This window comes from Martes martes (genome assembly GCF_963455335.1).
Source record: "Martes martes genome assembly, chromosome: 6".
Taxonomy (NCBI): Eukaryota; Metazoa; Chordata; class Mammalia; order Carnivora; family Mustelidae; genus Martes; species Martes martes.
The window spans coordinates 118,475,083-118,501,313 of record NC_137893.1 but is presented as its reverse complement, the minus strand read 5'-3'; the positions used below and the strand labels follow the sequence as shown (position 1 = coordinate 118,501,313).

Below are 26,231 nucleotides of genomic sequence, written 5' to 3'. Positions count from 1 at the left end.
GTCTTTAATTGTAATTGGGTTTATAGCTGCCATGTAATACTCCACATTAAAAAAAAAAAAAAAAAAAAAACCAACCCTCAGAACCTTGAACTGATGCTGCCTCTCAACAATCTAGCATCTTTCATGGGGAGATAACAAAAAATACTAACACTCTAATAGTACCAGATACTATAGTATCCTCATCTAAATTTGTTCTCCTCTACCCCATCTAACATTTCTTTCTTCCTAAACAAGATTATTCGCTCCCATCTTTCCAGTCCATCAGGTGAGGCAGGCCCAACCCACAAAGGGTGAAGCATGGTTTGTGTGAGAATACCACGGTCATCCCATGGTCCTCCTAATGTGTGGGGAAGTAGATCTACTGGGAACACTTGAAGATGTTTAGTTCCCTCTTATAAAAGCATATGAGGAGAAATAGTTCCTTTTCCTACCTTTGGAAATTATAAGAGAAAATGAATCCTGAAGCTGCTCCAGGCAGGCAGCCTACTACCATTTCAAGAACACTGACATGTGGTGTACGATAGAGAAATGAGATACAAAGCCCCAAGATCACTGGCAACATCACTGGCCTGATGACTTGACCAGTTCTGGAGATGAGCTACACTGGGTCTGTCTGCCATGTGAGACAAGGAGTTAAAGAAAAATAAAGCAAATTAGATTCGTTATTCTCCACTAGCAACAGAAAGCATCTCCACTGAAATATTCCTGCCATGCATTTTAATCCTACATTATAATGTCACACCACAGATATAAGATAAATAAGACAACTCACGTCTTCGTCTTAGAGAACACAACAAAAGTAACATTGCAACCCTGGGATCAAACAGGGTTTGATAAGATCATATAAATGTTGAGTCATGACTGTTACCTTATTAAACTCCCACAGGATGATAAACTGCTTCACATCAATAATGCATGATAGAACTAAAATATCCATAAAATAAACTTTGAATTGGCTTGATAATTACAGTTGTCTCTAATAGTGGAGAAATCGTGTTGAAATCACTATAACCATGAACTTCTGAACCTACTGCCTGCTCTTTAGATTTGATTTACATTTCAAAGTGACTCTTCAGACAGAATATGATAGCAGAACTCATCATCTCCTTAACCAATTTAGGGGCATTTGTCTGAAACCTTTCCAACTCTTATATCATTTAAGTCTAAGGAATTTAGAGCTATATACTCACTTACAATTACAGTTACACAGTATTCTAAGGACCAAAAATATTTGGTTTAATTTCCTGTTTGTTTCCCACCATATACTTTTTGTCACACTTGTTTCATCAATACAGTTTTAAGTTTTTATATATATCATCTTTTTAAACTTTTTAAAAAATATTTTATTTATTTGACAGAGAGAGATCACAAGTAGGCAGAGAGAGAGAGAAGAGGAAGCAGGCTCCTCGCCAAGCAGAGAGCCACCCAGGTGCCCCTTAAACTTTTTATTTAAGTTTTTATGACATAAAATATTTGAAGTGTCCTCATATTAAAACTATTATATAAGATATATTCAGGATAGTTCTGCTTTCATCTCTGTTCCCTTCAATCTATTCATACATTTTGACCGAGAGGCAACAATTTTTTAAAAAAATCCTTCCATTGTAGTACGTAGATTAGATAGATGATAGAGAGATAATGATAGATGGATGATATAGACAAAATGAGTTGATCTAGCTATATATTCCTATTCTCTTCTTCTATCTTATTGAACAAAATGTTGTGTGTTTTACAAACTTTCCTGTACCTTTTCAATTGCCTTTTAGAGATTATTCTATAGCATTGTGTTATTTTTCCTTGCAGCTGCATAACATTTCATTGTTTGTATGGACATCTGAATAATCATAATTTCCCCTTTGTTTCCCAGCACTGCTTCTGATCTGCTAAGATATTATCCATCCAGGATATTCCTGTAGACAGTAAGAATACACACAGTCTGGAAGGTCTCAGAATTGTATCTTTCCCCTAGAGTTGTGGCTTTGTCCTGATGGTCTGAGACTTAGTTATGGCGAAGGCTGCATCCCAAGCCAAAGTGTTAGCATGCCACTAAGTTTATCTGAAAGACAAAAAAAGAGGGAAGGGTAGATAGAGCTCACCATCAGTATAATGAAAGGGGCTTACTCAGGTTAGGATACTTTTTATAAATAATCAGGGAAAGGCGCACCTAGCTGGCTCAGTCAGGGGAACATTCAACTTGTGATCTCAAGGTTATGAGTTCATGTTCCATGTTGGGCATGGAGCCTACTTAAAAAATAAAATGAAATAAAAATACAAAAAATAAAAAATTAGGGACAAAATGACAAAAGAATGTTATTATAAAAAGTCTAAGGGCATCATATCCCTAAAAATTATTTGCATTATATTTCAAGAATATTTTTTTGTCCCCTTTCCTTATCCCATGGTGCAAAAGGACTGGTGTGTTTGTGTTTGAGAACACAGACATGTAGGACATCATAATCCTATGGGTCATTAAGGGCTTCCTCCAAACTCTAGAAAATATGTCTAATTACAGAATGTGTAAAGCCCAAGAATAAACAGGGAATGAAGCAAGGATACCTTCATGATCCACATCTGAGCAAAATTCTGGGATATAAATAAAAACCATTATTTTATTGTGGTAGAATCCACCCTTTGTCTCTTTTTTTATACCTCTTTTCTTTGAAACTATGTGAAGCAGATGATTTTAACCCCATGTTTATTTGAGAAAAGCTTAAGAAGATACATGAGAAGAAGTTCAGTTCCCATGCAAGGGAGGCAGGAAAGGCAACACAGAAGGGGACCGGAGAGAATGCAGAGGAGGTACTGCCCCTGGGGCTTCCAGGTCAAGGAAGGGACAGACAGAGCCACAGGGAGGACAGGTGCTGCAAGGTCACTGAAGCCGGGCCAACCAGATCTGAGAAAGCACTGTATTTGTGGAGGAAGGAGAGCTGGAAGCCTTTCACTCTGAGAAGAAGCTGGGAAGGAAGGTTCTTCCTGGAGTGTCACCATCTCCACGTCAGCTCAGGAGACCTGCAGAGACAGAGCAGAGTGTTGTTTCCAGACCCACCTCTCCAAGCAGCCTCTTCTCCCCTCTCCCAGGGCCTCGAGTTAAAGCCCCGCAGTAAGAAGAACATATTCTTAGGTCTCCTTGATCTGAAGCTATTTCACAGCACAGGCCTTTTACTAAATGGAGAGGAAGCTTCAATGTAAACTGCCTGATCAGAAGTCGGATCCAAAGTCTTTCCCATTTTTTCTGTCTTTCACCTTTACCACCTGTTCCGGAATAACCAAATTTATCACTAAAGAGGATGACAGAGCATTACCTGTTGGCTGAAGTCCAGAGTGTCCTGGGAAAGAGAAGGGAAGACGTGTACTTAACAGATAAGGAGGTAAATCTGTCCCCACACACAAGGTCCCAGCCCCAGACCCGCCTCCTTAGATTTCTCTAACAACACAACCCACATGACATGATGCCAGAGTGGAGAAAAAAGTGAAAGATGTGACCCATGAAGCTTCTGTCACACAAATACAGTGGGATCTCACTAGCTTTAGTGGCTCTTCCTGCATTTGGCCCAGGATCCCAAACCAAGATCCCCACGCTTGTCAACCTCTCAATTATCTCTACAGGCCATAACTTCTTACGCTGCAACCCAGTAACCATGGGCTGTTGCTTTCTGGATTTCTAAGAAATCTGAGGTCCAATTGGGAAAGAAAGGCTTCATACAGGGCCACTGGTACACAGAGACCTTGTTTGTTCAAAGCTGTATTTCTCCCCCAGATCTCTGTGGAGTCGCACCAACAGATGCCTTACCCTTCTGATTCCTGAAGTAGATGAACAGCCCCACCACGAGGAAGAGCAGACCCAGAACAAAGCCTCCAGTTCCACTCAGAATCTTGCTCTGTGCAGACCCAGACTGTGCCCCTGAGAGAAGAAACAGTTTTAGTCATTTTTATCCCAACTCTAACATCTCTGATAGAGACTCTGAGATTGAGAACTCTGAGAATGATGAAGGCAGACTGCCTTGAAGAAATCGAATAATTTTCAATTTCTGGAAAAGAAATTGAAAAATCGCATTGCAGAAATGCAATGTTTAGTCACTGAACTTTTTAAATATCACAGCTCTGACAAATCCACTACTTCAGCATCAAACGATGAGAAGCCTGGAGTCCATGGAGTTCAACAGATTGTGCAGGGTGCCACAGCTAACGAAAGGCAGAGTCAAGATTGGATTCCCCTCAAGTCAGGAAAGTCCCTACATTATAGAGGATGTGCCTCTTCTGAGACCACAGTGAACAGCTCAGAGCAACAGTGGCCGAAGCACAAGCCCAGCCCGAGGCAGGGGACTAGTGCCCAGTGTGAAGAGGGAACCACGACCTGTGAGCCATGGAAAATGTCAAAACATGGACAACCTCTTCTGTGCCTGCCAGGCATAACTACCTCCCCAGGGAATACAGGATCTGTAGAAATGATCACAGGATATCTAGAAACTATCAGAGGATTTCTATCACAGGATATCACATGGCTACCCCCAATGATCTGTGCTGAAGAGAAGAGATCATGCAGCAAGTGAAAACATGGTGTAAGGAGAGAGAACCCTGACACTCAGGAAAAGCAAAGTCCCCTCCTTGGTACGTGAGGAATTTAGGAGGTCAGAAAGCTTCTCACTCCATTCCACGGTGACAGGGCTCATCAAACTGGGGTGCTCCACTTGGCAGGTGTAGACCTCTCCACTCTGAGAGACTGTCTCCAGCATCACCAGGGTCTGGAAGGTCCAGTCTCCATTACGGATCAGGCCTGTGGACACGACCCCAGACTCCTCTTCCTGGCCATTCCGGAACCACCTGACTTCAATGTGGCCTGGATAGAAACCATTCACAGAGCAGACCAGGAGGTTGTGGTGCTGCAGGGGCTGGGGCTTTGTAGGATACACAGTCACTGTAGGCTCCACTAGAAGAGAAGAGGTAGAGGGACTCAGTGAGGAAGACAGACTCAGTCTCCCGGGTTGGCTGCCTCCGGTCTCTGGTCCCAGGCTGAGTCTCAAGCAGGCTCTCCCAAAGCTGGCCATGTGGCCCAATAAGACCAGTATCGTGAACCTTTAATTTAATCCTGACAGCATGGGTCCATTAGAGTTGAGAGCTATTGGGGAAATTTGTGGGATTTATTTTTCATAGTATGAAGCAGTTATTCCTTGTAGAAGTGTTTCCAAGTTTTGTAAGGCATAAAGTGTCTTAAAAGCACAATTTCTGGAGCAGGCTGACTGGGTTCAAATCCAGACTCTGCTACTTTACTGATTCATCCTGGGAGAATTCTGACATTCCTCTGTGCCCCAGCTTTCTAAGGTATCAGGGGGAATAGTGATATCAACTTAGCTCTTAAGAGTTATATGAAGATTAATGCACTAAAGTATGTAAAACGGTAACTGGAATTTAGCCTTCAGTATGTGTTAACTACTTATTATCTTTGTTTTGTTGCTCAAAGCAGGGTGGATAAATGGGGGAACAGCTTGAGGTAGATGGGGAAAGAGAGTATGAAATCCTGGGAATGCTACACTCACACCTTAGAACAACCCAGACATGGTTCTACCCGGGGAAGCAGGAAAGACAGAGCTGGTTCTCTAGCTCTGGGAGCTGAGTCCAAGAACAGCGAGAGTCCCAAAAGAGGAAAAAGAGCAAGGAAACTCATTTATTTAAAAAAGTCCTCATAATTCCACTGGTTGATCAGTCCTTCTTTTTTGCAGTATAAAAATATCTATTATTAGAATTGTTATCATTTTATAATTGTCTCCCATTTACAACTAACGTTTGAGTTCAGGGCAGGGTCTGAGACTCACTAATACATATCCTTAGTGCCCGAGACCATCCCTGACAGTACAGCCTGAATAAATAGAATTTCTGTTTTGGTGAAAGGAGAAATACGAGAAAAGCTTTTTATAATACCATAAAATGGTAGATTTAAGATTGATGAGAAAACACTGTTAACAATTTTGTAGTATATTTCCTTAAATAAAATGTTGGGGCGCCTGGGTGACACAGTGGGTTAAGCCTCTGCCTTCGGTTCAGGTCATGATCTCAGGGTCCTGGGATGGAGTCCCGCATCGGGCTCTCTGCTTGGCAGGGAGCCTACTTCCCTTCCTCTCTCTCTGCCTGCCTCTCTGCCTACTTGTAATCTCTGTCAAATAAATAAATAAAATATTTTTTTTAAAAAGTTTACATCCCTACCAGGAGAAGTAATAAACAGAACCAAAATAAAAACCACAAACTAGGGAAAATGCTAGATCAAATGTCAGCAAAGCGTTCATAATCTTATTTATAGAGCATGCATAAAATCCCTGAGAAAAACACCAAAACGCCAGAGATAATAGACAGTAGATAATTTTTAAAATGGTAACAATGATTAGCCAAATAATACATGACAAAATGTTCAATAATCTTAGAAATCAGAGGAATAGAGATTAAAAATTAACAAGATAAATTTTCAACTGAGCATGTGGCAGTATTGGAAAAAAAGGGCTAGCAAAGGGGGATGTGAGGTGAATTACTACAACTATATAAAAAATCATATGCAACTCCTTAAATACTTTCATCATTGTACAAACAGCAGTATCAATATGTTTTGTAACAAAAATGTAATTAAAAATGCAGTTTCGAAACCGTTTCAAGTATATAAGAATACATATGCTAAGAAACAAAGTAAGGAGCTTCTGGGTGGTACATATAGACTTTTGGGTTTGGCTTAGGTCATGATCTTGGGGTCCTGACATGGAGCTTGCCCCTTCTCCCCACCCCTTCTTCAGGCTCCAGCTCAGCAGGGAGTCCCCTTCAGATGCTCTTTCTCCCTCTCCCTCTGCCCCTCCCCCTGCCTGTGGTTTGTCTCTCTCTAAAACAAATAAATAAATCTTAAAATTAAAAAAAAAAAAAAAACAAGAAGTTGAGACCTTAAAGCAGCTTCAGATCAGAAGGGTCTCAGAGGTCCCCTGAACCCATTAAAAATTAGTCTGATACTTTTTCTCAATGAAATGGTCCCACACACAGACATGCACATTTACTTCAGCGGTTCAAGATTAAGAAGGGTGAGTGCCAAGAACAGAGGGTGACTGGCCTCCTCACATTTCCCTAATCTTTTAATCCTCCCCTCCCTTCCCCTAAACCTTCACCCCAACCAGGACACCCTCCACTTCCCTCCCCAGGTCTCCACCACCTGCCTAGTGTTCCCTCCACCTGCAGCTCCTGAGCCTCCCTCACCTCTCCCTCAGGGGCCACCAAGGATGTCAGATGTCCCCTCCTGTGTCCTCCCCCCACACCCACTCTCCCAGCCCATCCCCCACATCCAGGCCCACAGCCCAGCTCACACTCATGCTCTGCCCCCCTCACTTCAGAGCACACCCCTCACACACTGTCCCACAGCCACACAGGGACACAACCGCACTGTCCCCACAACCACACAGGGACACAACATACAATCACTACCACACACTCTGCACAGTGACACAAACAGACCACACTGTCCCTGACAGGGCACTCTCACAGGGATCCTTCTAACCTGTACTTGCTCAAGACCCTGTGCGCTCACCACGAGTCTGTCTCACAGTCTGTCTCTCTGTCTGTCTCTGTCTCTGTCTCTCTCTCTCTCTCTCTCTCTCTCTCTCACACACACACACACACACACACCTGTCCCCCAATCTCCGCCCCTGCCGCGCTCACCTCGCCGCTGCACCGTGAAGCTCTCACCCACCCCGTAGTTGTGCCTGCAGTATGTGTCCACGTTGGCCCGCTTCCGCTCCAGGAAGTCCTTCTGGCTGTTCCAGTACTGAGCGTCCGGCCGCCCCAGCTCGGTCACCGGCCGGTACTCCCCCACGTCGCTGTCGAAGCGCACATTCTCCTCGCCGTTATAGAAATACCTATCCAGGAACCGCACCCGCTCCGTCCCGTTGGTGAAGTAGCACTCGGACGTCGTCAGGAACAGGAAATGTGCTGTGGGGACAGAGACGATCCGGTCACCCGCGGGCTCCTGGAAGACACTGACGGCGGCGCCCCTCGCTGGCTCCCCCCGCGCCCCCAAACCACCAGCACACACCGCCCGTCTTCCCTCTGCGGGCGGCGGCGGAGGCGGCCACTGGGTCGCGGGCTCGGCGGCGGACCCCCAGCCTGAGCAGCGAGGACACTTGCCCCTCACCGCCTCCTCCTGGACGCCTGCGGCTGACAGACACCGGCCTCCCTCCTCGCCTCCCACAGCCCTTTCCCCCGCCTTAAACACGACCCACCTGCTTCCCCGCCCCCTGAACTCTGTTTGGGCAGAGCTGGCTCAGGCCCCTGCCGCCCCTGTGAATCCAGAGAAGGAAACAGAAGCGTCCCCTCCACTCCCGCAGCTGAAAATGCAGGGAAAGTGACTCACAAAACCCAACCAGGCCAGACTTTGTGCGGGGTGAGAAACGTCCCAGGAGACGTGTGCAGTTCTAGAGCCCAGAATAATTGGATGATCTCAGTTACCTTGGAGTGCCAGAGAGGCGGTCTCAAGGGTGACGTTCCAGACGTGACATGAAAGATTAAGTAGATGTGAGATGTGAGCTGGTGTGTGTGTGCGTGTGTGTGTGTGTGTGTGTGTGTGTGTGTGTGTGTGTGTGTGTTTGGGGAAAAGGAGGCACATATCAGGTCAAGGTCATGTAATTGTGCAAACGCTTGAAAGAATTGAGAATCTTCCTTAAAAAAACAGAGAAAACAGTTCACTGAAGCAGACAGTGAGAGGAAGAAGGACGTTTAGAGACATCACATGCAGTGGATACTAAAAGCCTGTGTGGGGTGGTAGCATTTGACTTGTATACTGAATTCAAAGGCATATGAGTGAGGAATTTTAAGGAGATTAAAACCATGGTTGTAATACAGTTCCTCCATCTTTACCTACATTTCCAAATTCAGAAGTCTCAGAAAACCAGATTGCATTAAAGATTTTGATGCAGAACCCATTTGGCAAATCTAATCTGATGAGGTAAAGGGTCAAACACGTCAGAGCTCTAATTGGTCAATCGGTCACATGTGCTCCTAAAGTTTCAATATATGTAAACATACACACATCATAATATATGTATGCAAATATATGCATATACATGCACATATATGCATAGATATATGCACATATTGATATTTCTGTTTCACGTTTAATCAAACTAAGAAAAAAAATTTTTTAAGATTTTATTTATTTATTTGACAGACAGAGATCACAAGTAGGCAGAGAGGCTGGCAGAGAGAGAGGGGGAAGCAGTTTCCCCGCTGAGCAGAGATCCCAATGTGGGGCTCCATCCCAGGACTCTGGGATCATGACCAGAGCCAAAGGCAGAGGCTTTAACCCACTGAGCCACCCAGGCGCCCCAAGAAACATTTTTTATTCGAGTCTGATTAATGATGAAAAATTTGGAGAAAAATACCTCTGTGTTTAAAAGGGAGACAAGAAAAAAAAAAAACAACAACAACGGGAGCATTTGACATTATCAATACAATAGAATGTAGAATTACTACAACGTTTTGATATATTTTACTGAAAAATACTTGTGGAAGTCACAATTTATGCCTTATAAAGGAAAGTTGTTGAAAGTTAACAGAGATGGTGATTGTCCAGAAATCACAGAATATCGAAAAACATTGTATAAGGCAAAAAGTAAAAATAAAGATCTTGGCTTGCATTGATTCAATGGGCTCTACAAGAAATTGGTGAAGGTATACAACTTTATAGTTTATTATTTCCTTATTTAAACAAACTAAAATAAACCACAAAGACCTGAATTGGAAGGTGAGTGTGTGTATAAAGTGTGAGTCCACAGTTTTGAGAAACAGCACAGCATAAATCAGTATTTTCAACCTCAGCATTGTTAACATTTTGGGGTTCTGTTCATTTGTGTGAAATGATACCCCATATATTTTCCAACTACAATGGTACAAAACTAAAAATCAACAGTAAAACAAAGCTGGAAACTCTACAATGTAAATGTTAAATATTTATATGTAAATATTAAACAACACACTACTGCACAAGCAACTGGCCAAATAGAAAAATCAAATGGCAAATCAAAATATGTCTCAAAACAAAAGAAAAAGAAAACACAAGTGAGATGTATGCTGTGAATTCTTGTATTAAGAGAAAAAGTTCAGTTCTCTCCACCAAGATGCTGAAAGGAAAGGAGGCTGAGGGGTGGCTCTGGACCCTGGTGAAGAAGCAAGAAGCCAAGAAGGTGGTCAATCCCTTGTCTGAGAAAAGACCCAAGAATTTTGGCAATGGACAGGAAGGGTATCCAGCCCAAAAGGGACCTCACCCACTTTGTCAAATGCCCCCACTACTCCTGCTACAGCAGCAAAGGGTTATTCTATATAAACGTCTAGAAGTACCTCTCACGATTAGCCAGTTCCTCAGCCTTTGACAGCCACACAGCTACTCAATGGCTTAAGCTGGCCCACAGGTTCAGACCAGAGGCAAAGCAAGAGAAGAAGAGATTGTTGGCTCTGCTGAGACGAAAGCTGCTAGTAAAGGGATGTCCCCCTAAGAGGCCAACTGTCCTCTGAGCTAGGTTCATCCTGTCACCACCTTGGTGGAAAACAAGAAGCCTCAGCTGGTAGTGATTTCATATGACCTGGATCCCGTTGAGCTGGATGTCTTCCTGCCTGCCCTGTATCCTAACATGGGGATTCCCCCGCATTGTCAAGGGGAAAGCCAGGTTGGAGTGTCTGGTCCACGGGAAGATCTGCACCATAGTCGCCTTCATACAAGTTAATTCAGGAGACCAGTGAGCTCTTCTTAAACCGTTGGAGGCTATCAAGAGAAATTACAATGACGGATGTGGTGAGACCCACTGTCTCTGAGACAATGTTCTGGGTCTAAAGTTGGTGGTTCGCATTGCCAAGTTGGAAAAGGCAAAGCCTAAAGAACTGACCACCAAACTGGCCTAAGTGTGCACTATTGAATTTTCTGTACATAAAAGCAATAAAGAGTTCTCTTTCAGCCAGTGTCAAGGGGAAAAAAAAGAAAAAGGAAAAAGGAAAAACAGTTCAAACACACACATGACACCTGAGGGAACTAGAAAAAGAAACTTGGGGGAAATTCAGTAGAGGAAGGAAATAACAAAGAAAAATCAGAAATAAAATAGAGACCAGAAGACACAAGCACATAACATTGAAAGTAATGACCCAGTTTTCAATCAATAAATAAAAAACCAAAATTGACAATTCTTTAACTACATTAACTAAGAAAAAAACAAAAACAAAAACAAAAGACGGAAGACTCAAAACCCAAAATAAGAAATGGGGAGGAGAAGACAATACAACTGATAACCACAGCTGTTGACATTTTGGACAAGATAATGGTTGTGGCAAGGCTGTTCTGTATATTTAGGATGTCTGTCAGCATCACTAGCCTCTACCCACTAGATGTCAGATGAAACCCCAGTTTTGAAAACCAGAAAATGGCTCCAGACATTGCTCTATACCCCAGGGGTAGGGGGTGCTGGTAAAAATGTCCCTGGGTAAGAACCACTGGTTAGACTACCTGAAATATATGTGATGAAAAAGCTTCTGTTGTTTATGAGAAAGCTGAGTATTGCATTGAAAAATTTGCCAATATCATATCTGATTAAAAAAAACCTTATCCTGAGGAAACGAATTTTGCTGGAAAATAGCTCAGTACTGGCACCAGATTCCTAAAAATATTCATAGTGCCTAATAAGTATCAAAAGATACTAAGAATTCTAACCAAAAAATGACTGTTCTTGGCTGTGCTAAGGCTTCAGGCTCACCCAAAACAAAGTGAACAGTGACTGGAAAGACTAAAATCCAGGATGTCTGAAAGATGTAATGATTTTCCCTGTGCATTATTTTTCAAACAGAAAAACATGCATAACCAGATATATATTTCCTAACTGACTCAATCACCACTTTGAATCAGTGACATGTTCCTGAAAGCCAAGCTGGACTGTGAGAAGCCTGTAGTGTCACTGTCCCTGGGTAATTGTTCCACATAATGCTCCTCTGAGTTTCTTATAAAAACTAAAGGTTTTGTCTTTAAATTTCCCACAGTGTGACGTCTGTGTTGAAATCTTACAACCAAAGAATTTTTGTCTCATCAAGAGCAGGTATAAATAGTTTTTAAATTCCATTCTTGTTACAGTTTACTGAGGGAAGCCTACAAATCCGCAGCTTTCTGAAAGAATCAGTTACTAGTGCCTGTAATGAAGCTAAAAATTAATAAAACAACTTTAACAAGTGTTTGGCACAGACTTTGGGCTATGTTCATTTTTGCATGAACTAGCAGATAAAGATTTTGAAAACTAGTATGTCATTAATAAAAGAAAATCATATCAAACTTCAATATAAGCTAAAGTTAATCAGATAAAAATCTAAATTAAAAAAAAAAAAAAAGCACTGACAATGAGGTCATGGTGGACATTCCCCTAGTGATAGAAACATGGTAGTGGCAACCCAGAGAGCACTCCTCAGCTTACTGCCCACATTCCAGCCACTCCAGTCTTCCTTCTGTCCCTTAAACCCAGCAAACATCTTCCCACACTTTGGTCTTTATCCTGTTCTCTCTCCCCAGAACACCTGTCCCTCAGAACCTACACATTGCTGGTTTCTTCTCATCAGTCACATCCCAGCTAAATGTCACTTTCTCAGGGAGAGCTCCCTAGCCACTGGAACGGAGGTCAGGTGAATCCAAACCTCTGTCACAATACTCTGCACTGTTGTGTTTATACTGCACTTACTGCTCTCTGAAATTTCTTTGTTAAATGTTTATTGGGCTTTCTACACTGTTGTTAGGTAAGTTTTTAATGACTTTGATAGTCGTGGACATTTTTTCATTGAAGTATAATTAACATACAGTGTTATATTAGTTTTCGTTGTACAGCATAATGGTTCCACCATCCTGTACACTGCTCAAGCTCATCACAGTAAGTGTGCTCTTCAACCGCTTTCATCCATTTACCCATCCCCCACTCTCTCTACTCTGGCAACCACCAGCTTGTTCTCTGTATTTAAAAGTCTGACTTTTTGTTCGTCTCTTTTTTTGTTGTTGATTTGTTTTGTTTCCTAACTTCGCATTTGGTGAAATCTGTTGGTATTTGTCTTTTGGTGTCTGACTTACTTCACTGAGCATTATACCCTCTAGGCCCATCCATGTTCTTGCAAATGGCAAGATCTCATTTTTATGGCTGAGGAATACTCTACTGTATACCACATCTTCTTTATCCATTCATCTATTGATGGACACTAGGTTTGCACTGTATACAAATGCTGCAATTATATGAGGGTGCATGTATCTTTTTAATTAGTGTTTCATTTACTTTGGGTAAATATCCAGAAGTGGGATTACTGGATCTTATGTGACTCTATGTTTAATTTTTTGATGAAGTTCCATACAGTTTTCCATAGTTGCTACAGCAATTTGCTTTCCCACCAACAGGCATTGGGCTTCTTTTTTTCTACATCCTTGCCAACACTTAGTATTTCTTATCTTTTGATTCTAGCTTTAGGACTTTTCTATCTTATTCAAACAGTATTCTCCGATCCTTAGACAGAGCCAAGAAATAATAATAGTTGTTAAGAAAAGTATTTATAGTCTCAATGAATAAACAGGGTTATGGGACTTGGATCATTGTAGAGATCCTGGAAAGCAAGAATGGGCTCAAGTTCCAACACTCTATTACTCTGATAACACAGTAAATCCTTTCTGCATCCTCTGAGAAATTCAGACAAATTTCCTTTTTTTTTTTTTTTTGGAAAAAATATTCACAAGTAAGGGAAAGATGATTTTATGAAGGAAAATGTCATTAAGTTTCAATTCATCTAATGGATCTATTATAGTGCTAAAGTTTTATGCAAACATTGGTGATTCTCCGTAATGGTGAGGACATAGAAGGAATAGAAGAGGGCTAATTAGCCTTCCCCAAACTGGCTAATTGAGGAAAACAGAGGCCATGATGAATTAGTCCATGCTTTGAGAGCCAAGACCCAAGGAGGCCAATGAGTTCTCTAGACATTTAGCCTGAGAAGATGGATGTAAACAACCTTCACACACTCTGTACCCTGCTCAGTGTGTTTAGTTTGAAACATATGAAATTCTTGGTATTTGAATATTTTTGACCAGAAATTTGTAAGACCAGAATTTCATAAAACTTATGCTACTTGAAGACCTTCTGTGGGTCAGAGAAAGGAGACATGTGGGAGAAATCAATAGTACAGAAAGGTTCAAAATAAATTCATAATAAACACTACACCCTGTGAAGTTTTCAGAAGATGCCTTAATTTCTTTAAGGCATCAAAGAATACCCCATAATGCTCCTTATCTACAGCATCATTTCAAGTACTAAGGATCTCTGCTTCAGCTCCAGGTTGCTTTCTATGGGAGAAATTAAAAAAAAATCCTAACTTCTGTCAGAAAACCTACAATATAGGAATAAAGATTCTATAAACATTGGAGTTCAGGAGGAAGAAAAGGAGATAATGAAAGAGACCTCTTGATACATCCTCACTTATCAGGAAGAGACACCAGCGTCACAGATCCTGTTGAGGATATCACACAGGTTCTTCTAGAAGAGACCTTTCTAAGTCCTTTTCATACCCCAGAGATTCCCCTTTACCAGGTATAACTCAGCATAATAAAGAAAACAACTCAACAAAAAATCATATTGAAATCATTATTCCCACAGACCTCAAGGAAATGTGATGTAAGCCTGGAGATGTTTCATTGGAGAAGAGTTGAGACTGAATGATGGATATATATGGAGAATCCTCACCCTCTCTTGTAGAAAGGACAAGCATAGAAGTTCCTTTTGTTGTGAAAACAAATGAAAAGCCAAATGATGAAGATCGGTGGACAATGAAGAAAATTTTACAACTTTCTAAGTAATACAGTCTGAACACAGTGACAGAATTAACTCCCTTCCTTCCCTCACCCCATAACAGCTCACCACCCAAGGTGTGCACTTACGTGGGGTGTCCCTGGCCCAAGCCATGGGAGGGCCCAGCACCATCAGTATCACTGTCAGAGCTGCCATCCAGGAGCCTCTAGGGAACCACAGACATGCCATGCTGGAGAATACAGAGGAGAGAGGGTTCGTGGAGGTAGGCAAATCTAAATCAGTGGGGACTAACTAGCACCATCCTCCAGGCACATCCCAAATAATACTAACCAAGGAACTCATGTCTGTGTTCTTGGACTGGATGATCTACAAGTTGAGAACCAATCAGCACCAGATATGAACAGCATCACTAGTTGTCGATCAGAGATTCAGTATGAAGATCCTCTTTCGTAACAGACTGCCTTCATTTGAACTGTTTTAAGTTGAGTACTTTAAAGGTTTGACCTAGTTGCTTGTGAAACATTTTATAACACCCGTATTTTGAGACAGCTCCATATTGGGCATGATGTGCACACATCTCTGAGACTTCTGGGAACTTCTGTGTCACTCACTTGAAGAGCTGTTTGGACAAATGTATGTCTGAGTATGTTTAGGAGCTGAGGGAGTGGAGGGAATATGATTAAAAATTAATCTGGTCCTTATTGCGTCACAACTTCTTGTTGTAGATTTGAAGGAATTCCTTTACCTCTCACCACTGAAATGAAGGCTCTGTGATTTTTAATACTGAACAATGTTGTCATTCTATGGACAGCTCAGGCAGCAGCATCTCCTGGTAACTGATGATAGGCTAGAAATACAGCTATTGATTGAAGAAGATAGTCTGCATAGTCTTAAAACCAGAGATGCCTTTGATAAAGTCAAGAAAATTGGAATTTAGTCACTCACTTAACCTGAATGAAAAGGTTTTCTGGATTTGGCACCTAAATCTAGTGGCATCTCCAGAATACACATAGAGAAAGGGACTTAGAGGACATGATCTATGTGGATGGAAGGTCTTGAAAATTCCTATGCATAACACTTAATCTAAAAATGTGATAAGGCCAACTGTCAAAATCAAAACATTCACGGAGCTGAGAGATTGATTAAGGATGCAAAGTCAGCCTTGGAACAACCACTTTGCTTTAGAATAATTCATACTTTATGTGAAATGGTGTTCAATCACTTACTCCTGGTACCCTATCTGATTTCCTTATTTTATTCAAGAGATAGCCCTTTATTATTCATATTCTCCTGCTTTATCCTAAGAAGAGATATGAGAAAATTTGGCTAATGAATACATCACAGGTGTCCAGGAAAGATACACTGTAGTAAAACTATGAGTTATATCTTTTCATGTAACCATATTATTTTAAACATATAATCCCACTTTTAGATGATTATTATATTACAAATTATATTAATATGACTATAATATCTCAGGTTCAGAATAGATCTTAAAGCACAACTATCTAAAGTTCTGTATTAATTCACACCCAAGCCTTGCTGATAAGCAGCCTTTCTTTATATACCTTAATATTTCTACTGAGAGAGTACTCACCACGCTGCAATGAAATGACTAAAATTTATTGGGCAATTCTTGAGTATTTGGGTTTGTACTTAGGATTACACAAGGGCTTTTATATTTCCTAATTTTATTTAATTCTCACGTTATCTCTGTGATTTGAGTGCCCTTTTCATTCCTACCAATGCAGGGAATGAAATGATGGATGGAAGTTAAACAACTTCGGCAAGGATGCAAGGTGAGTAAATGATGCCCTCCAGGTTGAGCCAAGTTATATGGAAGTCCGAACTCCAGAAGGTTAGTCCTTACATTACACCTCACATTCAGTTTCTGAAGAAAATAATGCCCTTATCACAGAACTGTTTTTAGAACCTTATGCATAAACATGCATAACAGTGGGACTACTTTTAAGAAATGACAGCATTTTACATAATTTGTGACATCTACTGTGTAAGAATTCTAGATCCTCTAGAGGATTCGTTTCATCACCATCCTCAATTTATTTCATCTGGAAATGAAAAAAATTTTGCATTTATCTGATGTAATGGCTCCCACAGTTCCTGCACAAGTCTCCTTCCTATTAAAAATGAGCAGTGGTTCCAAATTCCTAAATCCAAATTATGTTCTCAATATTTATCTTACATTCCTTAACATAAATCGGTACATGTTTGAACATTTCAGAATAGCACAAACATAGTATCTCACATTGGAAAAACATTTCAACTAGACAGAAGTTTAAAATTTTCTGGTAGAGTTGGGGTAGAAGTCATTGCTGTCCCTGAATCTGCGAATAAACTATGTCTTAGATCCAGTTATAATTCAGTGTCATGGGAAGTTGTGAGATTGCAACCAGGAGAACTGATGTTTAATTTGAGAAACAGTAAGTCATAATTTACCCAGAAACTAACTAATCGTGGTGTGTGATATTCTGGGAAAACCCGACTCAGGTTCATCTTAGATTACAGGATAAAAAGAAAGTTATTCTATGTCAAGAACTTTCTTAAATATAAGATGAATGCTATCAAAATTTTCATATAAATTTGACATACAACTTACAAATCATACAAATTAGTTTTAAAAAGAATGAGACAATGACTATGCCCTAAATTCTGCCTGTTGTATACAGGTATGATTAACAAAAATGTGTTGCTGGACATATTACATATCTCGCACTTTTTGCAAATATTACTACCATATACAGAGAGCTCAAGTAAAACAATGTAACAACTGTCACCCAGCCAGCAATCCTGCAGGTGATCTTGAGGTTGAACCTCTTCACCGAAAGCAAGAAGAGAAGCAATCCTGCTCAACTTCTGCTGTGTCAGGGAAGGTCTTATTTCCTTGGGAAAAAGGCAGTTAAATTAGTTTCTGGAAGAATATGTTTATCGTACAGAACTTCTGCAGTCTCTGCTCTTGAGGTATAAGACCACAGATTTGTTTTTATGGAATGAATCAAAACACTCTCGACAATAAGCAAGTGACATCGGAAGCAAGGACTTCTGTTGAACAACAAACAGGTTGAAATTTGTAGCATTATGGAATGAGTCCTACCAATTTTCACACAATGGAACTCATGTGTAGTAAGCCTGAAATGTTGCGGTACATCTGGGAAAAATGGGTTCCTCGCTATTGGTAAGTCATAGTTAGCATAGTGTCTGTCACTTGTCCAAGCACTATCAAAATCTTCTCTGTAGTTCTCAGAAAGCTACCACCACTAATATGCAACTGAAAGGAAAAGCAGATCAGTGGTCCCTTTATCCAAGGAAAAATAGAAGTAAGTAAGTAAATAAATAAATAGTACTTATTTTTTTTTACCACGGAATACATGTATTTTTTCAGAGGACTGTGCTACTTACAGGCCTTATTAGCACAGAGTTGGCTTGATAGGACATTTTCCAGTGAAATCTCAGTGATGTCCTCCAATGACGAAGTGTGGATGGAGTCAGGCTTCACCATGGTTCTACCATCATTCTACCATGTCTACCAAGTCCGTTGACATGGCTTCCACAACTCCTAAAGGTCCCTCTTTGACTCAACTCATCTGTGTTGGGGTTTTTTTGTGCGGTTTTTTTTTTGTTGTTGTTGTTGTTTTTAAGATTTTATTTATTTATTTGACAGAGAGAGATAACAAGTAAGCAGAGAGGCAGGCAGAGAGAGAGAGAGAGGAGGAAGCAGGCTCCCCACTGAGCAGAGAACCCGATGTGGGGCTCGATCCCAGGACCCTGAGATCATGACCTGAGCCAAAGGCAGAGGCTTTAACTCACTGAGCCACCCAGGCGCCCCTCATCTGTGTTTTATAATACTTTAAAACAACCTTTTTTTTAAGAACCAAAATGTTTAGGGGCGCCTGGGTGGCTCAGTGGGTTAAGCCGCTGCCTTCGGCTCAGGTCATGATCTTGGGGTCCTGGGATCGAGTCCCACATCGGGCTCTCTGCTCAGCAGGGAGCCTGCTTCCCTCTCTCTCTCTCTGCCTGCCTCTCTGTCTACTGTGATCTCTCTCTGTCAAATAAATAAATAAAATCTTTAAAAAAAAAAAAAAAAAAAAAAAAAAAAAAAAACCAAAATGTTTAACATTGAGTGGTCACAGAGAGAATAATAGAAATTCTAATAGTCTCTCCATAGTAGTACATATAAGAAATATTTTTAATTTTCTTTCCCTTTCTCTAAGAGTAAATTGTGTTGTGGAAAAGTAATTTTTTTTTTCTATAGTACAAACACTGGACAGATTATTTTTTCAAAATTCCAACTTGGTTTCCACTAACAACTGCCTGGTCATTCCAAGCTGTGTGCTGGAATGTTGTCTGTTTTGTTCAAAATAAAGAATAAAACATGCTAACAATTATTTTACTAATAATCTACCCTTACAGTTAATTAAGTTTGTACCTAAATATGTAAACTTACTGTACACTTACTATATATTAAAGTAAATTTACTCTACCCTTTGTCTTGACATCTTTTTCTACAGGGTGTGCCTGTCAAACAAAACAACCATTTCAACAATGTAGACCAATTTTGAAAACTTTGGAGCATACATCCCTCATTAATATCCCTAGCATTCCTGTTTTGGTCATACATTTACTTCATAGGTTATACAGGCAAGATAAAGGAGTGAAAGTTGTCAGTACACATTCATCTAGAGATGCTAAAGAAGATCTGGGTGCTATAGGTAATCTGTCAGTCTCCACAATTCAAAAGAAGTCTGGTCAGTTGTTAAAACAACAAAGAGGCCAGTTAAAAAAAGAATATCTAAACCATGGCTACATTATTAACCGTGCGAAAATGCTTTCTAATAACCACAACAAAAAATGACATTAGGGCCCTTAGAAAGTCTAAGCTTCTCCAGAACTGAGGAAACCTTATTGCTTATCTAAATTATTTTTTTAATTTAATCCAATTAGCCAACATGTAGTACATCATTGGTTTTTGATATAACATTCAATGATTCATTAGTTGTGTATAACACCCAGTGTTCATCACAATTTCTAACCTATGAAAAACACAAAAGCATAACAAGAATCATCTCTACAGGCAATTGGTTCTCCCACATAAACAAAGTACAGACCAGCTGGTTTATTTTCTTTCCAGAATGGGAGTTTAACATTCAATTGGTTTAACCGTCATAGTTTCCTTCAATGCTATTGCTGGTATTAATTATAATATCCTTAAACGTGACCGTGTCCCTTTCGATGATAGTTTTATGGCCCTGTCACTTTAGCTCCTCAGAAACAAACTCCTTATTGTGTTCTTATGCAGACATTTCACTGAACTGTTTACCTAGATAGGCTTGTAGGGTGTTTCTGGTTCTTCTGTTTATGACTTAATGGACAGGGTCACTACCATGACAAATAGGTGTTGGTGAGGATGCAGAGAAAGGAGAACACTCATGGACTGTTGGTGGGATGCAAACTGGTGCAGCCACTCTGGAGAACAGTATAGAGGTAACTCAAAATGTTAAAAATAGAACTACCCTTTGACCCAGCAATTGAACTACTAGATATTTACACAAAGGATATAAAAATACAGATTCAAAGGGATATGTGATGTTTATAGCAGCATTATTAGCAATGGCCAAACTATGGAGAAGCACAAATGTCCATTGACGGATGAGTGGACAAAGAAGATATGGTTTATATAAACAATGGAATTTTACTCAGCCTTTGAAAGAATAAAATCCTGCCTTTTGCAACAATATGGATGGAGCTAAATATATTGTTCTAACTAAAATAAGTCAAAGAAACACAAATACCATATGATCTCATTCATATGTGAAATTTAAGAGAGAAAACAGGTGAACATATGGGAAGGGGAAAGAGATAAAAAGGACAGAGGGAAACAAGCCATAAGAGACTCTTTTTTTTAAGATTTTATTTATTTATTTGACACACAGAGAGAGATCACAAGCAGGCAGAGAGGCAGGCAGAGAGAGAGGGGGAAGCAGACTCCTTGCTGAGCAGAGAGCCCGATGTGGGGCTCAATCCCAGGACCCTGAGATCATGACCTGAGCCGAAGGCAGAGGCTTAATCCACTGAGACACCAAGGCGTCCCCATAAGAGACTCTTAACAATAGAGAACAAACTGAAGGTTGATGGAGGGATGTGGGTGGAGCTGAGCTAGATGGGTGATGGGTATTTATTTAATATAGTACTGGAAGTCCTAGCCTGAGCAACCAGACAACAAAAGAAATAAAAGACATCCAAATCAAAAAGGGAGAAACCAAACTTTCACTGTTTGCAGATAACGTGATACTCCATATAGAAGACATAAAGGACTCCACCAAAGGAGTGCTAGAACTGATACATGAGTTCAGTAAAATCACAGGATACAAAATCAAAGTACAGAAATTTGTTGCATTTCTATACACCAATAATGAAGCTGCAGAAAGAGATATCAGGAATCAATTCCACTTACAATTACATTAAAACTGTAAGATACCTAGGAATAAACCTAGCCAAAGAGGTAAAAGATCTGTACTCTAAAAACTGTAAAATGTGGATGAAAGAAATTGAAGATGACAGAAAGAAATGGAAAAACATTCCATGCTCATGCTTTGGAAGAACAAATATTATTAAAATGTCTATATTACTCAAAGCAATCTATATATTTACTGCAATCCCAATCAAAATAACACCAGCATTTTCACAAAGCTAGAACAAAAAATCCTCAAATCTGTTTAAACCACAAAAGACCTCAAATAACCAAAGCAACCTTGAAAAAGAAAAGCAAAGCTGGAGGCATCACAATTCCAAACCTCAAGTTATATTACAATGCTGTAGTGATCAATACAGTTTGGTACTGGCACAAACACAGATACACAGATCAATACAACAGAATAAAATACCCAGAAATGAGCCCACAACTCATAGCCAATTAATCTTTCACAAAACCAGAAAGAATATCCAATGGGAAAAGAAGTACCTTCAAAAAATAGTGTTGAGAAAACTGGATAGCCACATGCAGAAGAATGAAACTAGACCACTTTCTTACACTATACACAAAAATTAATTCAAAATGGGTGGAAGGCCTAAATGTGAGTCAGGAAACCATCAAAATCCTAGAGAACACAGTCAATCACCTGTTTGACATTGGCTGTAGCAACTTCTTAGTAGACACATCGCTGGAAGCAAGGGAAACAAAAGCAAAAACATAATATTGGGACTCCATCAAAATAAAAATTTTCTGCACAGCAGAGGAAACTATCAGCAAAACTAAAAGGCAACCTATGGAATGGGAGAAGATATTTGCAAATGACATATATATGATAAATGGTTAGTATCCAAAATATATAAGAACATACACACTCAACACCCCAAAAACATATAATCCAGTTAAGAAATGGGCAGAAGACATGAATAGACATTTTTCCAAAGAAGACATACAGATGGCCAATGGACACATGAAAAGATGCTCAACATCACTCAACATCAGAGAATTACAGATCAAAACTACAATGAGATATCAGCTCATACCTGTCAGAATGGATAAAATTAACAACATGAAGCAAGAGGGATTGGCAGGGATGCAGGCTGTTGGTGGGAATAAAAATTGGTGCAGCCACACTGGAAAACAATATGGTTTCCTCAAAAAGTGGAAAATAGAAGTACCTTATGATCCAGCAAATGCACTAATGGATATTTACCCAAAGAATAGGAAAATACTAATTTAAAGGGATACATGCAAGCCAATGTTTATAGCAGCATTATCAACAATAGCTAAACTATGGAAGGAGCCCAAATGTCCATTAACCCATTGGCTGATGAATGGTTAAAGATATGGTATGTATATACTTTGTGGTATATATATACACACATACCATATATATATATATATATATATGTGGTATATATATGTATATATATATATATATATATATATATATACACACATACCATATATATATATATATATATTTATTTATTTATTTACATATATTCCATGATATATCACACATTCCATAATCACCCTATATATATCTATATACATATAGATATATATACATACACATGCATACATATAATGGAATAGACTCAACCATAAAAAAGAATGAACTCTGGCCATTTGCAACAACATGGATGAAGCTAGAGAGTATTATGCTCAGTAAAATAAGTCAGTCAGAGAAAGAGAGACACCATATGATTTCATTCATATGTGGAATTTAAGAAACTAAGCAAATGATCATAGGTGAAAAAAGAGAGAGCAAACCAAAGAACAGACTCTTAACTACAGAGAATAAACTAATGGTTACTGGAGAGGACCTGGTTGGGTGGATGGGCTAAATAGGTGATGGGGATTAAGGAGGGCACTTGCGATGAGCATTGGGTGTTGTATATAAGTGTTGAATCAATAAGCTCTACACCTGAAACTAATATTACACTCTATGTTAACTAACTGGAATTTAAATAAAATCTTTTTTTTTTTAATAGATATCAGATGAAAGAAAAAATGTCTGGGAGAAAATACTGATAAACACAATAAAACCAAAGATAATAGAATTACTGTGCATACCTTACCTTTAGGTCAGAAGTTTGGGGGGACTGATTAAAAGAAGAAAGTATAATGGATCATGAACTTTCTTGTATCTTATCAAGAAAAGCACATTAGTTATCCAATAGATACCTTATATGCTTTCAATTAAAATTTTCATGGGTCTTTATTATGGTCACAACTAATAATATGGAAATGTTGAAGGGCCATACAACTGTTTTGGAGAAGTGATAGAAACATTGAACAATGGTCATATCTTTTATCAGCCCATGACAAAAGATTAGCGTGTGACATGAAAATGTAATTCAGTGAAGACATGTGATAGCATATTCTATTTTCCCAAGTCTGTGGTGAAGAGATAATTTTCTTCTGTAAGGATGACATTTATTAAGGTATTCTATTACTTTTAACCTTATGTTACACGTGTATTGCCATATAATTTAATGAGATACAAAATTAAACCTTTCAGCAAAATACAAATTTTAAAACATAACTGTGATTGGGCTCCATGTCTGTGATTATCTTATTAGGTGTGTTACATCCTAATTAATACAGTATGTGAACTTTGATTACAGTGATATACCTATAAGTGGGTGAAAAAAGCAAAACAAAGCAACTTACTTCTCATCTATTTTTGTGTACGTGATAGTATTTTTCCTTCAGTTGAGCAACAGGTTTAGTATTGTATTTATAATGTTATAAATTAACAGTCATAGAATTAAACTATATAGTCTTATTATCATAGTGAATAAAATCAATTCAATCTTTTTTTAGGCCAAAAAGAGAGAAATTCATTAAGAAAGAAGTGCTAGGCAGGGAGGAGCAAGATGGTAGAGGAGGAGGAGACCTAATATCATCAGGTCCCAGGAGTTCAGCCAGATAGTCATCAAACCATTCTGAACACCCACAAACTCTACAGGAGATTGAACAGAAGAAGAGCAGCAATTCTACGAACAGAAAATCGACCACTCTCTGGAAGGTAGGACAAGTGGAAAGTGAATCTGAAGCGATATACGAGAAGAGAGACCACAGGGAGAGGGATCAGCTCCCAGCAAGCTGTAGAGCAGTGGAGCACAAAATCAGAACTTATAAACATTCGAGTGCACATGCCCCTTTGGATCTCTACATTTGTATCTTTAGGGTAAATACCCAGTAGTGTGATTGCTGGGTCATAGTGTAGTTCTATTTTCAACTTTTTGAGGAATCTCCATACTGTTTTCCAGAGTGGCTGCACTAGCTTGCATTCCCACCGACAGTGTAGAGGGGTCCCGTTTCTCTGCATCCTGGCCAACATCTGTCATTCCCTGACTTGTTAATTTTAGCCATTCTGACTGGTGTGAGGTGGTATCTCACTGTGGTTTTGATTTGTATTTCCCTGATGCTGAGTGATGTGGAGCACTTTTTCATGTGTCTGTTGGCCATCTGGATATCTTCTTTGCAGAACTGTCTGTTCATGTCTTCTGCCCATTTCTTAATTGGATTATTTGTTCTTTGGGTGTTGAGTTTGAGAAGTTCTTTATAGATTTTGGATACTAGCCCTTTTTCTGATATGTTGTTTGCAAATATCTTCTCCCATTCTGTCAGTTGTCCTTTGGTTTTGTTAACTGTTTCCTTTGCTGTGCAAAAGCTTTTGATCTTGATGAAGTCCCAATAGTTCATTTTTTCTCTTGCTTCCCTTGCCTTTGGCGATGTTTCCAGGAAGAAGTTGCTGCAGCTGAGGTCAAGGAGGTTGCTGCCTGTGTTCTTCTCAAGGATCTGGATGGATTCCTGTTTCACATTGAGGTCATTCACCCATTTTGAGTCTATTTTTGTGTGTGGTGTGAGGAAATGGTCCAGTTTCATTCTTCTGCATGTGGCTGTCCAATTTTCTAACACCATTTGTTGAAGAGACTGTCTTTTTTCCATTGGACAGTGTTTCCAGCTTTGTCAAAGATTAGTTGACCATAGAGTTGAGGGTCCATTTCTGGGCTCTTTATTCTGTTCCATTGATCTACGTATCTGTTTTTGTGCCAGTACTTTACTGTCTTGATGATGACAGCTTTGAAACAGAGCTTGAAGTCTGGAATTGTGGCGCCACCAACTTTGGGTTTCTTTTTTAACATTCCTCTGGCTATTCAAGGTCTTTCCTGGTTCCATATAAATTTTAGGATTATTTGTTCCATTTCTTTGGAAAAAACTGATGGTATTTTGATAGGGATTGCATTAAATATGTAGATTGCTTTAGGTAGCATAGACATTGTCACAATATTTGCTCTTCCAATCCATGAGCATAGAACATTTTTCCATTTCTTTGCATCTTCCTCAATTTCTTTCATGAGTACTTTATAGTTTTCTGAGTAAAGATTCTTTGCGTCTTTGGTTAGGTTTATTCTGAGGTATCTTATGGTTTGGGGTGCAATTGTAAATGGGATCGACTCCTTAATTTCTCTTTCTTCTGTCTTGTTATTGATATACAGAGATGCAACTGATTTCTATGCATTTTGTTTATATCCTGCCACTTTACTGAATTCCTGAATGAGTTCTAGCAGTTTTGGGGTGGAACATTTTGGGTATTATACATAAAGGACCATATCATCTGCAAAGAGTGAGCGTTTGAGAGTTTGACTTCTTTTTTGCCGATTCAAATGTCTTTTATTTCTTTTTGTTGTCTGATTGCTGAGGCTCATCCAAATATTTTTTGATGATAGCTTTAAAATCCTTGGAAGACAATTCTAACACACATGCCATCTCAGCATTGCTGTCTGTTGATTATCTTTTGTTATTAATGTTGAGATTTTTCTGGTTTGTGTTATGGTATCTATTTTCTTATTATGTCATGGACATTTTGAGCTTCATGTTAAAGGATTCTCTATCTCATTTATATTTGTTTTACC

General features: G+C 39.5%; 1 protein-coding gene and 1 pseudogene across 2 annotated transcripts; one reads left to right on the top strand and one right to left on the bottom strand.

The window, feature by feature from the left end:
* Nucleotides 1-2,585: 2,585 nt before the first annotated feature.
* LOC308344002 (DLA class II histocompatibility antigen, DR-1 beta chain-like) lies at nt 2,586-15,155 on the bottom strand. The gene is made up of 6 exons (XM_080805290.1): nt 14,945-15,155; nt 7,681-7,950; nt 4,646-4,927; nt 3,791-3,901; nt 3,303-3,326; nt 2,586-3,009 (listed from the first exon to the last, which is right to left on the bottom strand). The coding sequence occupies exons 1-6, from the start codon at nt 15,042-15,044 to the stop codon at nt 2,996-2,998; spliced, it is 801 nt and encodes a 266-aa protein (XP_080661416.1). The 5' UTR covers nt 15,045-15,155; the 3' UTR covers nt 2,586-2,995.
* On the top strand, nt 10,080-10,752 carry LOC308345116 (large ribosomal subunit protein eL8-like; annotated as a pseudogene). The gene has a single exon. The product of its transcript is annotated as a large ribosomal subunit protein eL8-like (transcript).
* Nucleotides 15,156-26,231: the final 11,076 nt, after the last annotated feature.